Genomic DNA, 14,206 nt, shown 5'->3' with positions numbered 1-14,206 from the left:
AACATTAAAACAACCAACTTACCAGAGCTGGTTTCAAGTTCATAGTTTTTTTTTTACTGGTGGAGACAAGTGCCACTTTCCCAGTACACACAAAGCTGTTGTCTTTGTCTCCCTCCTCTGTTTCAGCAAGGTAATCAGGACCATTCTTGATCAAAGTTCATCATTTGTCAAATATGCTAAACCACAGCAAACTATTGCAAGGAAATGACTTAGTTACAGCAGTACAATCCAGATCATATACCGGTACTTCAGATACTTGAGATCATCGATTCATGATCTCACCAGCACATCCCTAAACCAGTCAACTGCTTCCAAAACAAATCCCTTTCTAATGAATCAAGAATCACTACTTGACATTAGAGAGACTACACATCCATTCTCAAATACAGAGCACCTCATGTCCCGCTTTTACATGCTCCCTATAGGGCTCAAAGGCCCAGTTACAAGTAACTAAAGTGACAGTTAATAAAAACAACCCAAACATGAATACCAAGATAATCTTTATTGACAACCAAACACTACATCCAGGTTTTTAGCGTTTTCCACCAACACGAGGTGCGTTCACCTTCATGGGCTTGGCGATCTTGGGCTTGGGTGCCGTCTTGGAAGGAGCCTTTAAAACACACATGGAAAATCTGAAAATACTGTTTGCTTTTCACAGTCTGTTGAAAGGTTAAGAAACAGTACAAAAATCTATGCACCCAAACAAGTTAGTCGCTAAAGGATGCACTTTGGCATGTTGTCCTTTTCAGACTACACACTGGGGCAGTTGGCCTGGAGGCTTGTGACTAGGTGAAACATGCTGATGACAACACAATAGTTGACGGTTTGAGGAAGCACGGACTAAGGAACATTTTTCCCCTGGCTCTGTCCTGACTCACCTTGGTACTGGGGGCAGAGGGCTTCTTGGTTGCCTGTTTTGCCTTCTTAGCCTCCTTGGCAGCCCTGGGGATAGACAAACAGACATGAGCAACTCAGCACTATCAGGGGAAGGGAAAACAAATTGCCACACAGGCACATTCCTGAAGACACTTTCAAGAAACACTGCTTAACGTTACCTAATCAACGTCATCCAATCTATGAGCAGATATAAAAAGATATAAATGTTTAACTTGTAGCTTTAAGGACTTCGTCCGAGCCCTTTTAGATCCACACCAGCCTTTATATTTGGCTAACTGGCAAAGCAGCCAAGCAGTCTTGTGGAAAGACAGTTCAATGCTATATAAAAAACATTGCATGTAAATAGTAAACATGGCTCAATACCCAAGTAGGGACCTGTTCCATAAAGCAAGTTTACAGAGCAAGCCAGGCTTTTGTCAGATACTTTCCCTGACATAACTGGTATATTCTGAAAACTTGTTTTATGGAACAGACCCCAGCTCCAGTGTCTGCACGCCCCTCCTCACCTGATGGCCTGCTCGCGCTGGGCCTTGCGGACCTCAGGCTTCTGGTTCCTCTTGGCCATGATCTCCTGCAAGGAGGCTCCGGTGATGGCCCTCTGGAACTTCACGGCACGGCGTGTACGCTTCTTCGTGACCTCTTCCTGTTAGAACAGGAAGTAGGACATGGTGAGAAATGGCAGGCAACGTACATGAACTGTATATGCTTCTAACTTATAGAAACACAATCAGAGCATCTAGAGAAATACAGACTTCCCCACAACATGCACTTAATAGGTTTATTGCAACTGAGTTTGTAGGAGAATTTGGAGGCTGGCAACGGAATATGTCAAAAAGCCAGTACTATGATCTCCAGTGTCTCTAAGGCCGCAGGTGAGGAGTGAGCACTGCTGCCAGCCTGTAAGACACAGGCTGGCAGCAGCACATGACACAGACAGCACTACGCACACCATCCACCCACAGCCTAACAGCCATGCCATTATATATACACACAGACTCCCATTGCAAATGCATATGCTTCACAAGTTAGAATAGTTCAGGCAAATGCTGGAAGCACAGCCCAGATGTTTGCACCACCCCAATAATCAACTAGACACTCACAGACTGGCCCTTCTTGTGCTTGCGCCTGTACAGCACGGTCCAGTTGATCTGTCTGGGGTTCCTCTTGGCCAGGAAGGCCGACTCGCACTTGCCATTCAGGAATTGGAAAACCTAAAACACAACGGCATTGTCAGAAGAATGCTAGGCTCATAACATAAGTGACCTCAACAAAGCAGCCAATGTCACCGATACACATACTTCATTGACATAACACTCAACCATGTTTGGAAACGTTGTCTTGCTTGCTAGCTAGCTAACAGGTGACTGTCCCAAGAACACCGGTTATGCCTTGTCAGACATGGTTCTAGTAAAGGATGACGCACAACGCACATAGTCCCATACGACTGAACATATAGACACATAGTTGGAAGGTAACTAGCTAGCCAACAAGAAAAGCCATGCTAGCAATAGAACCTCATTGTACCTTTCCGTCTATCCTGGCGTAGCGGCGGCCATGGCCGGGGTATATTTTGTACCCACTGAAACTGCACAACTCGACCCTGTAGTAGTGAAATAAAGTATTTCATTAAAAGGCAATGTATTACGCTACATACTATCATCATTTTTATGTAAAACAATGTGTTTAAAGTCTATGATGGCAATAGATATTTTTCTAAGTGATCTTACTTCATGGCGGCTGTGGGGGGACGCAAATCGGAAAGAACGGAGAACGGAAACGGATATGGGGTTATAGGTTAGCTACGCTTGTTCGTCGAAAAACTATTTATAATCGCAACATTATATATATAGAAAGATTAATAAAAATTATTTATAACTTTTAGTAAAAATTATTCTTGTCTATATATTTTTTTAAATACAAATAGGTCAGTTACGAGCGGGAAATATGGCGATGACAGAAATATTTCCCAAAAGCGCTGGACAACAAATTGAAGAATATGAAGGTATTTTAAAGTTTGCCAAACCACAATATCGTAATAGTTATTACAGTATTTCATTCTAGGAATGTGATGATAAAACATGCGACAATTTGAATAATTATTAGAATAAAGCAGATCGACCCGGAGCTGCTTGTGTGTGGCGCGCTCCTGTAAATCGGCAGTTTTTTTGTAGTCTTTTTGCAGCCCAGCACAATGGCCTGTTAACAGAAGCGGGTCTCACGCAACTACAGTTCCCGTTGTGGACCGATCAACTCTGTTGTGTTGTGGCTCTGTGTCTGACAGTTGGTTGGTGCGATACATGGAGGAACGGAGGTTACAAGCCATAGACTTGTTCAGTTGATGTTCTGTTTTAGCTAATCTTGTGTCTGTGGAAAGATGGGGATATCAGATTTGTCCATGGACACAGTTACCGGTAAGCGATTGACATAATGCTGCGTTGGTTCTTTCTTTAAGCTAGCTTCTTTATTCGATATTAGCTAATTTGTATGGAATGTTCTGCACAACATTTTCTAGTCACAGTGATCCCTCTGTGTGGGATGTGTCTGGTTATCAGCTTTCTACAGTTCTGCGGCGGGTGGGCAGGGATGGAACTCTGCATCCACATTCGTAACCATTTGTGGTCATTCTACAGCATCTACCAAATTCTCATACTGGTTTCCCCTAAACCATCGTCTGAAAGATGTAACATATTTCTGCAGCCATTCTCTCACGTGAAGTTTTATGTATTTCACCACTTAAATGTATGGATTATTATCTTTAGACTGTGTTTGACAGGCAGATACGTAGCCTAACCCTGTTGAACCGTAGTCCATAAGAAAAACCTCTGGTCACCTGGATCATTGTTTATACCGTTGGCCAACTTGGAGTTCTGTTGACACAGTAGATTTATTAGCTTGTGTGCCTTGGCTGTATTTGTTTCTATGTACTTGAGTGTTCATGGTGATGGACAACAGGCCTGCACAGTAGATTGAGACATTTCCAACATGTTATGATCTTCCAGGCCCTGTGGTGGACCTCTCAGCCCAGGCCCTGCAGAAATTAGAGGCTAATTTCTGCTGCTCTGAAGACACACACACACTCATCCTGGACCGCAATCACATCATGAAGCTGGACTACTTGGAGAGGAGTCCGAGCATTCAGCAGGTGCAACACTACACCAGACTACACTCTCTCACTAAAAGGTGACCAGCCTAAGTGTAGAACACTTAAGCTGGTGCACCACCATAGTTGCTTTATCGCCTCCCTCTGAATGTCTTATCATTAATACCACAATCCAATGCGTTTCTGTGTCTATAAACACTCCCATCTCTCTCTGAATGTCTCTTCCCCCCTCCCCCCCGCATGGTGCAGCTATCAGTCGCCAGTAACCGCTTGGTGCGGATGATGGGTGTGTCCAGACTGACAGATCTGAGGGTTCTCAACCTGCCCAACAACAGCATCGGCTACATCGAGGGCCTCCGGGACCTGCCCCACCTGGAGTGGCTAAACCTGGCCGGCAACAACATCAAGGTGGGTGTGGACCCTGCAGTACTCAAAGTCATTTCCTTCCCGTCTGTACAAACACATTCTAGATACTGTGTGTGTGTGTGTGTGTGTGTGTGTGTGTGTGTGTGTGTGTGCTCCACTCAGGTCGTTGAGCAGCTCGACAGCTGTGTGGCTCTTCAGCACCTGGACCTGTCAGACAATAACATCTCCAACATCGGTGGTCTGACCAAGCTGATGGCTTTAAAGGTGAGAACAGCCTCCAGAGTCCGTGATTGGGAGAGATCCAGAGATTATCCAGGGTTAGGGTTAGGAAGCGTCTCTGTATAGGTTTGATGGTCCAGGCCTACTGATAGCCTAGCCTGCGTCAGCTGTCTAATTTCTAGTGCTCGATGGCAATCCTTGACTCAGCTTTGATTGACAGGCTTGCTTTTCTTTTACAGACACTCCTGCTTCACGGGAACAGCATCACAACCTTACGCACAGTGCCCGGCCATTTGCCTGCCCGCCTCGCCATCCTATCGCTGGCAGAGAACGAGATAAGGGACCTCAACGAGGTAATACACTCGAAACAATACATCTTCTGTTTACTCATGATCATCTCCTCTCTGTGTGTCCTGTCCAGCTTCCTTCATCCCCTCTGTCTCTCTCATCCCTCGCTGCCTGGTGCCTCTGGCAGGTCTCCTACCTGACTGCTCTCCACAACCTAGAGCAGCTGTCCATCATGAGCAACCCCTGCGTCATGGCAACGCCTTCGTTGCCAGGATTCGACTACCGGCCGTATGTCATGAGCTGGTGCCTCAGCCTTAAGATCCTGGACGGTTTTGTGGTGTCACAGAAAGAAGGGTGAGTCCAGTTCCAGAATACCTACGGAGAAAGAGCAGCCTTCCCTATGTTTGTAGGTGTGGCAACCTAGCTCTCATTTACCCTGCCGGGAAGATGTGGGTTACTATCGGTGTCACCGGACAGGAAGCTAGAATCCTGCATCCGGAACGAGTATTAAGTGAAAGACTAGAGGCCGTTTAGGTATGGAGTTACACTTCTCTCCTTACTGGCAAGCTTGTGTCTTCTTCTTCTTCCTGTCGGATCACAGTTTAAAGGCAGAATGGCTGTACAGCCAGGGTAAAGGACGCATGTATCGCCCAGGGCAACATGTGCAGCTAGTGCAGTACCTGGCCACCGTTTGCCCTTTGACCTCCTCGCCAGCCCTGGAGACGGCGGAGGACGCCAAACTGGAGAAGATCCTCAGCAAGCAGAAGTGAGTTAAATAACCCCACTCCCTACTTCCTGGAAGGTTCTCCTCCGTTGTCATAGTTGCCTGGCATTGCCTTTCTTTCCTTTCCCACTCACAGGTTGTGTTCTTCTTCATTTATTGGACAACTGACGTGTGTGTCAGTTGTGAAGGTGTTTCTTGCTGGTCTGGCCATCCCATATGTGCTTCCTTCGTGTCTCCGCCAGGCTTCATCAGAAGCAGCTGCAGCAGCAGACCCAAGGAGGCTTCCCCTACCCTGCACGCCCCACCCAGCTAGACGTGGAGACACACGGCCCCCTCTCAGCAGGCCCACCAGGGGGAGCAAGAGAGGCAGATGGACCCAGCGGGCCTCCTCCTGCCCCTGCACCTCCAGACAGACAGACAGGTGGGAGATCAGAGGGGAAACAAACAGTTTATCCGGATGCTTTTCTCCTAAGCACAGTCTTCTGGTGTGTTTTCTGTGGAGACTGAGAAAGTATTTTTAACACATCTTTGTCTGCCTGCATGTCTGTTTTTCCTGTCCGTCTGCCTGTCGACATCTTCCTGTGCTGCCGACTATCTCTCTACCCCCAGAGCCGTCCGTACAGGTGAACACCTGGCTGGGTGGCGACTCCTCCAACATGGCTGCCCCAGTCGTCCGCAGCCCCCGGGCTGTCGAGGAGCATCTGTACCTGGAGGACGTGCAGACGGACGAGTACAAGCTCAACGGCAGCCTGCTCACCTCCGAGTCCACCTTCCTGCCCTTCAGCACAGAGCTTGACCCCAACGCCGTCCGCTCCGACAGCGAGGACGAGACCGAGACGTTTGAGCCCGACTCCCTCGCCCCAGAACACCCACCTCGACCGAGAAGGACCCCTACTAAAAAGATCCAGCAGACGGAGGTGGAACTTGAACAGGAGCGAGAGAAGGAGAGGAGAAATGAGAGGGAGAGGAAAGAAGAAAGAGGGCTTGAAGTGGCTTTTGACAGTCACCTGCACAATACATCAAATTCAACCATTGGTCAACCCATAGCAGCAGACAGTCAATCACAATCGACTCTGAATCAAGCAACAAGCTCAGACTGCCTCGCAGAGGAGGGGAGGACGGGGCCTAAACAGGAAGAAGTGTCGACGCGTCCCTCTGATAGGTTGACCCAGTGTGTGGAGGGCAGGGCGGCATTGAGGATCCAGGCATGGTGGAGGGGGCTGTACGCTCGTCACTGCCTCCCGCTGGTCAAAGAGGTGCGCCACGAGATCCGTCTCCACAGGATGCAAGAACACATCGTCTTCCTGTCAGGAGCGCTTGACAGGTACGAGCCAGTCAGTTAACATTCAGGGGAGGGGATAGCTCAGTGGTTAGAGCACTTGACTACAGATCAATAGGTTGCTGTTTGAAATTTCCCCCTGTTCTGTACGATGCTTTGGATAAATGTGTTTGACAAATGAATACATTTGTTATTCGTGTTGATTGCTTCACCGATAAGTCAAGATAAACAATGTATAAATAAGTCTTTCGTGACACAGGGTGCAGAAGCAGTACGAGGAAGAGAGACTACAGAGACTGGTCCAAGAGGAAGCGGTCAAGTTCTTATGGAAACAGGTTCTTTGGCATCTGTAACTAATCAGAGTATTCACCACAACACACACAATTAATTTTCTGATTCACATCTCCCTTCTCTCTGCAGCTCCAGTCCATGCAGCAGTGGCAGCGCTCGGTCGAGGAGCAGCTAGCCAGCGTGACTCATGCTGGGCCGTCAGCCCCAGCACCTAGTTCCTCCTCCGCCCCTGCCCTCCAGCTCCTCCTGCCTGTGGCCTCCAGTACTGCAGGACCAGCCTGCCCAGCCACAGACCTCTCCTTCCCAGACTCCGGCTTCCAGTCCACAAGCGAAAACCGGGCAGCACTAGAAGACAGCTTCCTCAGCAGTGGAACAGGGGACTCCTTGGAGACGGTGCGAGCGCTGGCAGTGGGCGGGTTGAAACCCGGGTGTGGCGCGGTAGGGGAGGACAGCCCAGACTGCAGTCTGCTGGAGCAGTACCTCTCCTCGGTCCAGCAGAGAGAACAGGAGGCAGAGGACGGGGCTGCCAGCGACAGAACAGAGACCCCACAGCCCCCCTCCTCACCCCTCTCCTCGGCTGGAACGCCTCAAGCTCAGTCACTCCCTCAGAGTGGATTGGAGAGGGAAGATAAAGACTGTCATCAGGAAGGCACAAGCCCTGTATGAATTTCACCCTCCTTGAAGCAGTCTCTGAGATAAGGATTTGATTGGGACTTTTCTACACACAATGGTGCCCTATCCAGTCATTTTAGATCATTTATTTATCCAAACAAGGAGAAAGACTGTCGCTACAGCCATCCTGTTTCCCCTAATGGTCTCTGAGTGAACAGGGGCACATTGTAGCCTGACAGCCAGGCTGTGCTGCGGCATCTGTGAATATACAGTTTATCCCCCATTTGAGAATGTAATGCCTTAGTATTGTTGAAAATGAGTGATTGTAAATATGTGTCAAAGTGAGGTCCTTGTCAGGATAAGAGTTCAGAAGCTCCAAAGGACGTTTCCGGATCTGAACAATGTGTGTGTCGAATGTGTAGATTATCTTTAGGTAAAACTTTAGGTAAAATAGGAGACGTTTTAATGGTATTTAATCAGTTTGTTAATATTACGTGATACAATCTCAAATGTACGTTTGTAAAATAAAGCATTTTCCTTCACGAGTTTGTTTTTCTATTATCGCTTCATATCTGTCAAATATCATTAACAGTTAAAAGAAAAGCCTTATCAAATGACAGCGTAGAAATGTATTCAATTTGTAAACTTGGATACCACTGCTGGGTGGAATTCCTAAAAAAATCATAGAAAACCGTTAAAAACGGTCCTCCACCATAATTTCACTTTAGTGAATACAAACCGAACGCCCCCAATGACGTTTCCGTTACGACGATTCAACAATGATTCAATGTAAACTGTACACGGACTTTACCAGCATTTTACATAACTATCAAAAAAGGATCTGGTGGTTGTGCAAATGACCGGTACCATCGTTTACAGTTCTACACCACAGATGTAAAATGCAGTATTTGTTTATGCCGGGCAAAAACAAAGAAGTGTGGTGCTGGGCACTCGTCGCAGGGACATCTGCAGTCATTGCAATGCATCAGTTCGCTCACGTAAGTTCAGTATAGGCTTAGATTAGAATGTTAGCTATATAGCGACTGATATTCATAGTTTAGCAATGTTAGCTGGCCAAGCATATTATATGAAAGTCAACGGATGCACATAACAATGGAAATAAGCCAGTCGGAACTGTCAGTTAGCAAGAAAGACTAGCCAGTCTGTTGTGTTCCCGTAGGCTAGACAGTACCTGTTTACAGTCACTACAGAGCTGTCTGCGTACGGTATGTTGAAAAGTTCTCTACACATCTACTGTAGAGCTAGCTCTGAGACACGGCACGGAAAATACAGTATATTCTTTGTAGGTCATGAGCTAATTAATGCGAGTGCGTTATCTCTTGCTTCTTTGATGTTAGTATATCATCACACTAGCATATAAGCTAGTGTAATTATATACTAACATTTTAGCTTACATTATGTAAGCTAAAAGTATACATAATGTAATGCTTGCGTGATCTGTTGATTATACAGCAAGACAACATTTTGTTGTGTTATGTGTTATAACGGCCGTTTCATCCTTGTTACACTGAGGCGGTGTAATTTCATGCTAGTTCCTCTGTGATACTGATAGTGATTGTGGTGGTTGTTAGATATTCATCATTCTAGACCACCCTCCTATTCACGTGATGTGAAGTACCCAGCAGTGTATTGCTCCAAGCAAGTGTATTACTAATCGCTTAGCACTAAAAGCTTTACTTCAGTTCTATAGTAAACTGCCTTTTCAGTTGAAGGATCGATCAATCGCAGGGAAACAAAAGCCTAACTGTGAGTTAATGATACAGAACGTTCTAACTTGCTAATCTATTTCTGTTTAAGAAAGACCAGTGAATGTGTGACACCATTGTCATGGTGACGGCTGAAAATGAGATGGGGCTGGACCCCGGGAAAGCGCGTGGGAGCAACATGTGCAGGAGCTTGTCTAAATATGCCCCTGTGTTCCTGGTTCTTGCCCTGTCTGGACTCATCTTTCTGATTCGCAACATTCACACTCTAGAGGTGAGTGTCTGTGATACTGTCCAAACACCCATGGTGAGGTTTCTTAATAAGATAGCATCTGAGAGAAGGGCTTATATGTTGGATGGTGGCCTCCCATGCAACCTAGGAAATTAGCACATGTTTTTACAGCAAAATTACAAATGCCATTACTTTCACACATCTGTGACAAAAGTGCAGATTGCTGGTAATGAAATGTCATATATTATTTATCAGATGCTTTTTCCCAAAGTGATGCAGGGGGGATTTGAACTTGCAACTTATTGATCAGCGGTTAGGTGCTCTTTCACTGAGCCGTCCTCATACTTGCCTGTCTGTACGCATGTACGCAATCTGCTTCTGTAGAATCTAGCCACACCTAAGAACAAGGGAGCTGGCAAGAAACTGACAAGTTCTTATCTGTCACAAGCAGCTTAGTGGAAGGTATAGAGTTAGTAAACACTCATTATCTCAGATTGCTGTGGGGGTCAGATTGCTGAGCGGTTAGAGCGGTTAGGGAGTCGGGCTATTAATCAGAAGGTTGTTGGTTCGATTCCCGGCCGTGCAAAATGACGTTGTGTCCTTGGGCAAGGCATTTCACCCTACTTTCCTCAGGGAGAATGTCCCTGTACTTACTGTAAGTCGCTCTGGATAAGAGCGTCTGCTAAATGACTAAATGTAAATGTAATGTAAATGCTGTCTGAGAAATTAATAATTGGTAGATTCATCAAGAAGAATTTAAAATGTTTGTATATGTATTTGTCAACCTCAGTAACCGTGCCTCTCTCTACCGACAGAGGCTCAACTGCCAGACAGTTTCCACCTTCTACAACCTTCAGAACAGCCTCCACTCAGCCTTCACGCCTGAGGGCCCCTCTTCCCTCTACCGCAACCAGACCTACTGTGCCCATCTGGGCCAGGAGCCCAGTCCAGATGAGCTACTGGAGGAGCACTACCTCCTGGACTCTATCTCCTGGCCAGAGCCCCCCGCCCGCCCCATCTCCCTGAGCCGGACCAGCGACCCCGCCCACAGCCTGTTTGCCATCCTGCCAGCGGAAGGTGGTAAAGAGTGGCGAGTGGGCGACCAGCTGGAGGCTCTCGTCCAAATCCATGACTTCCAGGGTCGTCCCAAACACCACGGTGGAGACTTTCTCCTGGCCAGACTTCACTCCCCGGAGCTGGGCGCCGGGGTAGCAGGACAGGTGCTGGACCACCGGAATGGGTTCTATTCTGCTCTGTTCCCGTTGCTATGGGAGGGTACTTCCAGGGTGGAGGTGACGCTGGTCCATCCCAGCGAGGCCGTGGCTGTTCTCCGGCGCCTGAGAGAGGAACGTCCGGACAGAGTGTTCTTTAAGAGCCTCTTCCGATCCGGGTTCCTGTCGGAGACCACTGTGTGTAACCTGTGCCTGCCCGCTGGCCAGCAGCCCCTATGTAACTATACAGACCAGCGCACCGGGGAGCCCTGGTACTGCTATAAGCCCAAACTACTGGGCTGCAACACCAGGATTAACCACTTCAAGGGAGGCTACCAGAAACATCTACTCACCAACAAGGAAGCTCTGCTCTTTCAAAGGTCAGTGAAGGCTACTGCAGACTTACTCTGCATCTAGTAAATTAGATCAAATTAGTTAAGAAAAAATTGTAATTCGATTTGCTAACAGGGATTTGCTGACACTAGTGCCTGACAGTAACACAAAATAAATACACAGACCCAAGCCATTCGTGTTACCACATTTGTGAACACGTTCTGTCCCCAACTGTCTCCCTCAGTGGTGTGAACATCAAAGTCGCCATCCATGCCTCAGGGTCCAACTCAATCACTGTGCTGCCCGAGGAGAAAGGTGAGCCAGCATGTCGTCTGTGTGTGTGTGTGTCATCTATACATGTGTTGTGTTACCTGACTTCCTGCCTGCTGTCCTCTCAAACGTAGCAGAAGTAGAGAGCAGCAGCGCCCGGTCGGAGTCTGTCCGAGTCCTGCCCTCAGGGTACTACTTCCAGGGGTCGTGGAGGCCGCTGGGCGAGTACGCCATGCGCCAGTTCAACGACTCCTCCGCCATCACTCAGTGTCTGAAGGGCAAGGTGCTTTACATGTACGGGGACTCCACTGTTAGACAGTGGTTTGAATACCTCAACGCCTTTGTGCCAGGTTAGTGTATCATCAAAATGATATCATTAACATAGTTCAGTAGGAAAATACTCGAATCTGCTTGTATCTAATGTAATTTGATCTAATGTATGAAGTATGGTGTGCCGTTTCTTTGTCTCTCTCTCACCCCCCTCACCTGTCCTTGCCCCCAGAGCTTAAAGAGTTCAACCTCCACAGTCCCAAGAACGTCGGGCCCTACCTGGCGGTGGACAGCACCCACAACATCATGCTCCAGTACCGCTGCCACGGGCCCCCCATCCGCTTCTCCACCGTGGCCTCCAGCGAGATGCGCTACGTGGCTAACGAGCTGGACGGCCTGTCTGGCGGGCCCGACACCGTGGTGGTGCTCAGCGTGTGGGCACACTTCAGCACGTTCCCTGTGGAGGTCTACATCCGCCGGCTGAGGCACATCCGCAGGGCCGTGCTGAGGCTGCTGGACCGGGCCCCAGGGACCAAGGTGGTGGTACGCTCAGCCAACCTGCAGGCTTTGGACCCAGAGGTCAGCCTGTACAACAGTGACTGGTTCTCCCTGCAGCTGGACGGGGTGCTGAGGGCCATGTTCAAAGGCCTGGACGTGCTCCTGGTGGACGCCTGGGAGATGACGGCAGCGCACCACCTGCCCCACGCCCTCCACCCTTCGCCGACCATCGTCAAGAACATGATAGACACCATGCTCACCCACATCTGCTCCCAGAAGAAGAAGAGTTAACAGACACCGTCATGGAGGAAGGGAAAGGTGGATAACGAGAGCGGTGCAAAGTCCGTCCCTTGTCTGAGTGTGCAAACAGGGAGAAAGAGAGATGGAGGGATGTTGAATGAATGATAAGTGATGCAAGGAGTGTGATCTACTGTTTACAAGCTTAGTAACGTCCTAACACCAAAGCTTAGTGGTACTGTACGTCTGTGAGCATGTTGCTACAGCTTTGGCCCTAATCAAAACCTGCCTGAGATATACCGTGTGGTAGAGTGAGGATGAATCGTAAAAAAAACTGTTACAATGTCTTTCCAAACCGTCTCACTGAAGGAAGAAGAATTAAGGAGCAATATGAATGAAGGAACGGGACACAAAACAACGAGAAGCTTTACTCATCACGTTACCAGATAACCCTTATACTGCTTGTACTGAACTAGAACATCATGCTAATTCCAATTCTGCATTGCCCTAGAGCGGTGGTCTTCAACCCTGGTTCTCAGGGCCCACCTGTCCTGTGTTTTAGATGTTTCCCCGCTCCCAACACACCGGATTCAAATCAATGGGTCGTTATCAAAATCTGTAGAAGCCTGATAACAACCATTATCGTTTTATCATTTGAATAAGGTGTGTTGGAAGAGGGAAACATCTAAAACATACAGGGGTGGACCCTGAGGACCAGGGTGAAGACCGCTGCCCTAGAGTACACACTGAATTGTGTAGCCTAGCCCAAGACCATTGATACCAAACTGTAACTCTTAAGAATGATTGATAAAATGCCTGTTTGCCAAATCCTCATAGGTTTACATCCTTAATTCTCACTATGAATGAATGTTTCGATCTAATCCAACAAGAGATCCTATTTTAGTAAAATACTTTTACACTTCAAAATACAAATACAACATACTTAAAAATACCACAACATCATGTGGGAATCACCAAGCATCAAATCATCAAGCATGACCTGTGTGATGATAACCAGTTGTATTCCAAAAGTGTCAGGTGGACACTTGAGTCAGGTGGCTGAGCGGTTAGGGAAGCGGGCTAGTAATCAGAAGGTTGCCAGTTCGATTCCCGGCCGTGTCAAATGACGTTGTGTCCTTGGGCAAGGCACTTCACCCTACTTGCCTCGGGGGGAATGTCTCTGTACTTACTGTAAGTCGCTCTGGATAAGAGCGTCTGCTAAAATGACTAAATGTAAAGTGTGTTCTTATTAAACAGTATTACATGTGTTCTGTTTACCATTGATGCCTCTTATCAATGTTCAACTGCTTTAACATAAACATCAACTAATTTGCTGAAGGTATCAGTTATGATATTTTGAAGTTGCACAGTGTTGGCTCTTTTTTTAATTTTCTAATCTAACTTTATGCTGTGGGTTTGTTGTATATCGAATGCAGTACCAAACTCTTAAGATGCTACATGTAAAATGATCTTGGGTCTAATGACACATTGACAGCCTATTGTTGCAATGGCCATTGAACACCGAATTCATAAATACGTGATTCATTAATAAATTATGTTCTATAAATTATGTAGTGAGTGTTCTATTTACATAATGCAATACCATGGTTCTGTTTTTCTTAAATTTTTTCTGTCACTGTGATTTAGTTATT

At 47.2% G+C, this 14,206-nt stretch overlaps 3 protein-coding genes and 1 non-coding gene across 8 annotated transcripts; 2 read left to right on the top strand and 2 right to left on the bottom strand.

Annotated features, from left to right (window-relative positions):
• Positions 1–483: 483 nt before the first annotated feature.
• On the bottom strand, positions 484–2,754 carry rpl24 (ribosomal protein L24). The gene is made up of 6 exons (XM_062456638.1): positions 2,628–2,754; positions 2,425–2,500; positions 2,001–2,111; positions 1,407–1,543; positions 882–945; positions 484–613 (listed from the first exon to the last, which is right to left on the bottom strand). The coding sequence occupies exons 1-6, from the start codon at positions 2,630–2,632 to the stop codon at positions 533–535; spliced, it is 474 nt and encodes a 157-aa protein (XP_062312622.1). The 5' UTR covers positions 2,633–2,754; the 3' UTR covers positions 484–532.
• On the bottom strand, positions 1,692–1,857 carry LOC134017943 (small nucleolar RNA SNORA23). Its single transcript, XR_009929834.1, has one exon. It is a non-coding gene; the product is annotated as a small nucleolar RNA SNORA23 (small nucleolar RNA).
• Positions 2,755–2,770: 16 nt separating the features above from the next.
• cep97 (centrosomal protein 97) lies at positions 2,771–8,324 on the top strand. Of its 2 annotated transcripts, none has more exons than XM_062456636.1 (11): positions 2,771–2,902; positions 3,900–4,042; positions 4,250–4,408; positions 4,529–4,630; positions 4,825–4,938; positions 5,061–5,227; positions 5,475–5,639; positions 5,840–6,018; positions 6,207–6,921; positions 7,136–7,211; positions 7,297–8,324. In XM_062456636.1, the coding sequence occupies exons 1-11, from the start codon at positions 2,845–2,847 to the stop codon at positions 7,831–7,833; spliced, it is 2,415 nt and encodes an 804-aa protein (XP_062312620.1). In that variant the 5' UTR covers positions 2,771–2,844; the 3' UTR covers positions 7,834–8,324. The 2 variants fall into 2 exon arrangements, with proteins under 2 accessions (XP_062312620.1, XP_062312621.1); XM_062456637.1 differs by lacking the exon at positions 2,771–2,902 and adding an exon at positions 3,095–3,311.
• Positions 8,325–8,531: 207 nt separating this feature from the next.
• Positions 8,532–14,115, top strand: nxpe3 (neurexophilin and PC-esterase domain family, member 3). Of its 4 annotated transcripts, none has more exons than XM_062456630.1 (6): positions 8,532–8,777; positions 9,598–9,777; positions 10,551–11,326; positions 11,524–11,594; positions 11,687–11,899; positions 12,052–14,115. In XM_062456630.1, exons 2-6 carry the CDS (start codon positions 9,610–9,612, stop codon positions 12,606–12,608), a joined length of 1,785 nt encoding a protein of 594 aa, XP_062312614.1. In that variant the 5' UTR covers positions 8,532–8,777; positions 9,598–9,609; the 3' UTR covers positions 12,609–14,115. The 4 variants fall into 4 exon arrangements, with proteins under 4 accessions (XP_062312614.1, XP_062312612.1, XP_062312615.1 ...); XM_062456628.1 differs by having other exon boundaries at positions 11,684–11,899; XM_062456629.1 differs by lacking the exon at positions 8,532–8,777 and adding an exon at positions 9,385–9,404 and having other exon boundaries at positions 11,684–11,899.
• Positions 14,116–14,206: the final 91 nt, after the last annotated feature.

This window comes from Osmerus eperlanus, chromosome 3 (genome assembly GCF_963692335.1).
Source record: "Osmerus eperlanus chromosome 3, fOsmEpe2.1, whole genome shotgun sequence".
Taxonomy (NCBI): Eukaryota; Metazoa; Chordata; class Actinopteri; order Osmeriformes; family Osmeridae; genus Osmerus; species Osmerus eperlanus.
The sequence above is the reverse complement of the archived record's forward strand: the minus strand, read 5'-3'. Positions and strand labels throughout refer to the sequence as shown.

What these genes read in the sequence shown, in the direction of transcription:
- nxpe3 (XM_062456628.1), top strand. Translation starts at nt 9,610, where the DNA reads ATGTGTGACACCATTGTCATGGTGACGGCTGAAAATGAGATGGGGCTG. An exon ending in TGTGCTGCCCGAGGAGAAAG is followed by an intron (nt 11,595 to 11,683) that starts GTGAGCCAGCAT and finishes TCTCAAACGTAG; the next exon opens with CAGAAGTAGAGAGCAGCAGC. An exon ending in CCTCAACGCCTTTGTGCCAG is followed by an intron (nt 11,900 to 12,051) that starts GTTAGTGTATCA and finishes CCTTGCCCCCAG; the next exon opens with AGCTTAAAGAGTTCAACCTC.
- cep97 (XM_062456636.1), top strand. Translation starts at nt 2,845, where the DNA reads ATGGCGATGACAGAAATATTTCCCAAAAGCGCTGGACAACAAATTGAA. An exon ending in ACAAATTGAAGAATATGAAG is followed by an intron (nt 2,903 to 3,899) that starts GTATTTTAAAGT and finishes ATGATCTTCCAG; the next exon opens with GCCCTGTGGTGGACCTCTCA. An exon ending in CCAAGCTGATGGCTTTAAAG is followed by an intron (nt 4,631 to 4,824) that starts GTGAGAACAGCC and finishes TTTCTTTTACAG; the next exon opens with ACACTCCTGCTTCACGGGAA.
- rpl24 (XM_062456638.1), bottom strand. An exon ending in AGCACAAGAAGGGCCAGTCT is followed by an intron (nt 1,544 to 2,000) that starts GTGAGTGTCTAG and finishes CTGTTCTAACAG; the next exon opens with GAAGAGGTCACGAAGAAGCG. An exon ending in CAGCGCGAGCAGGCCATCAG is followed by an intron (nt 946 to 1,406) that starts GTGAGGAGGGGC and finishes GTCTATCCCCAG; the next exon opens with GGCTGCCAAGGAGGCTAAGA.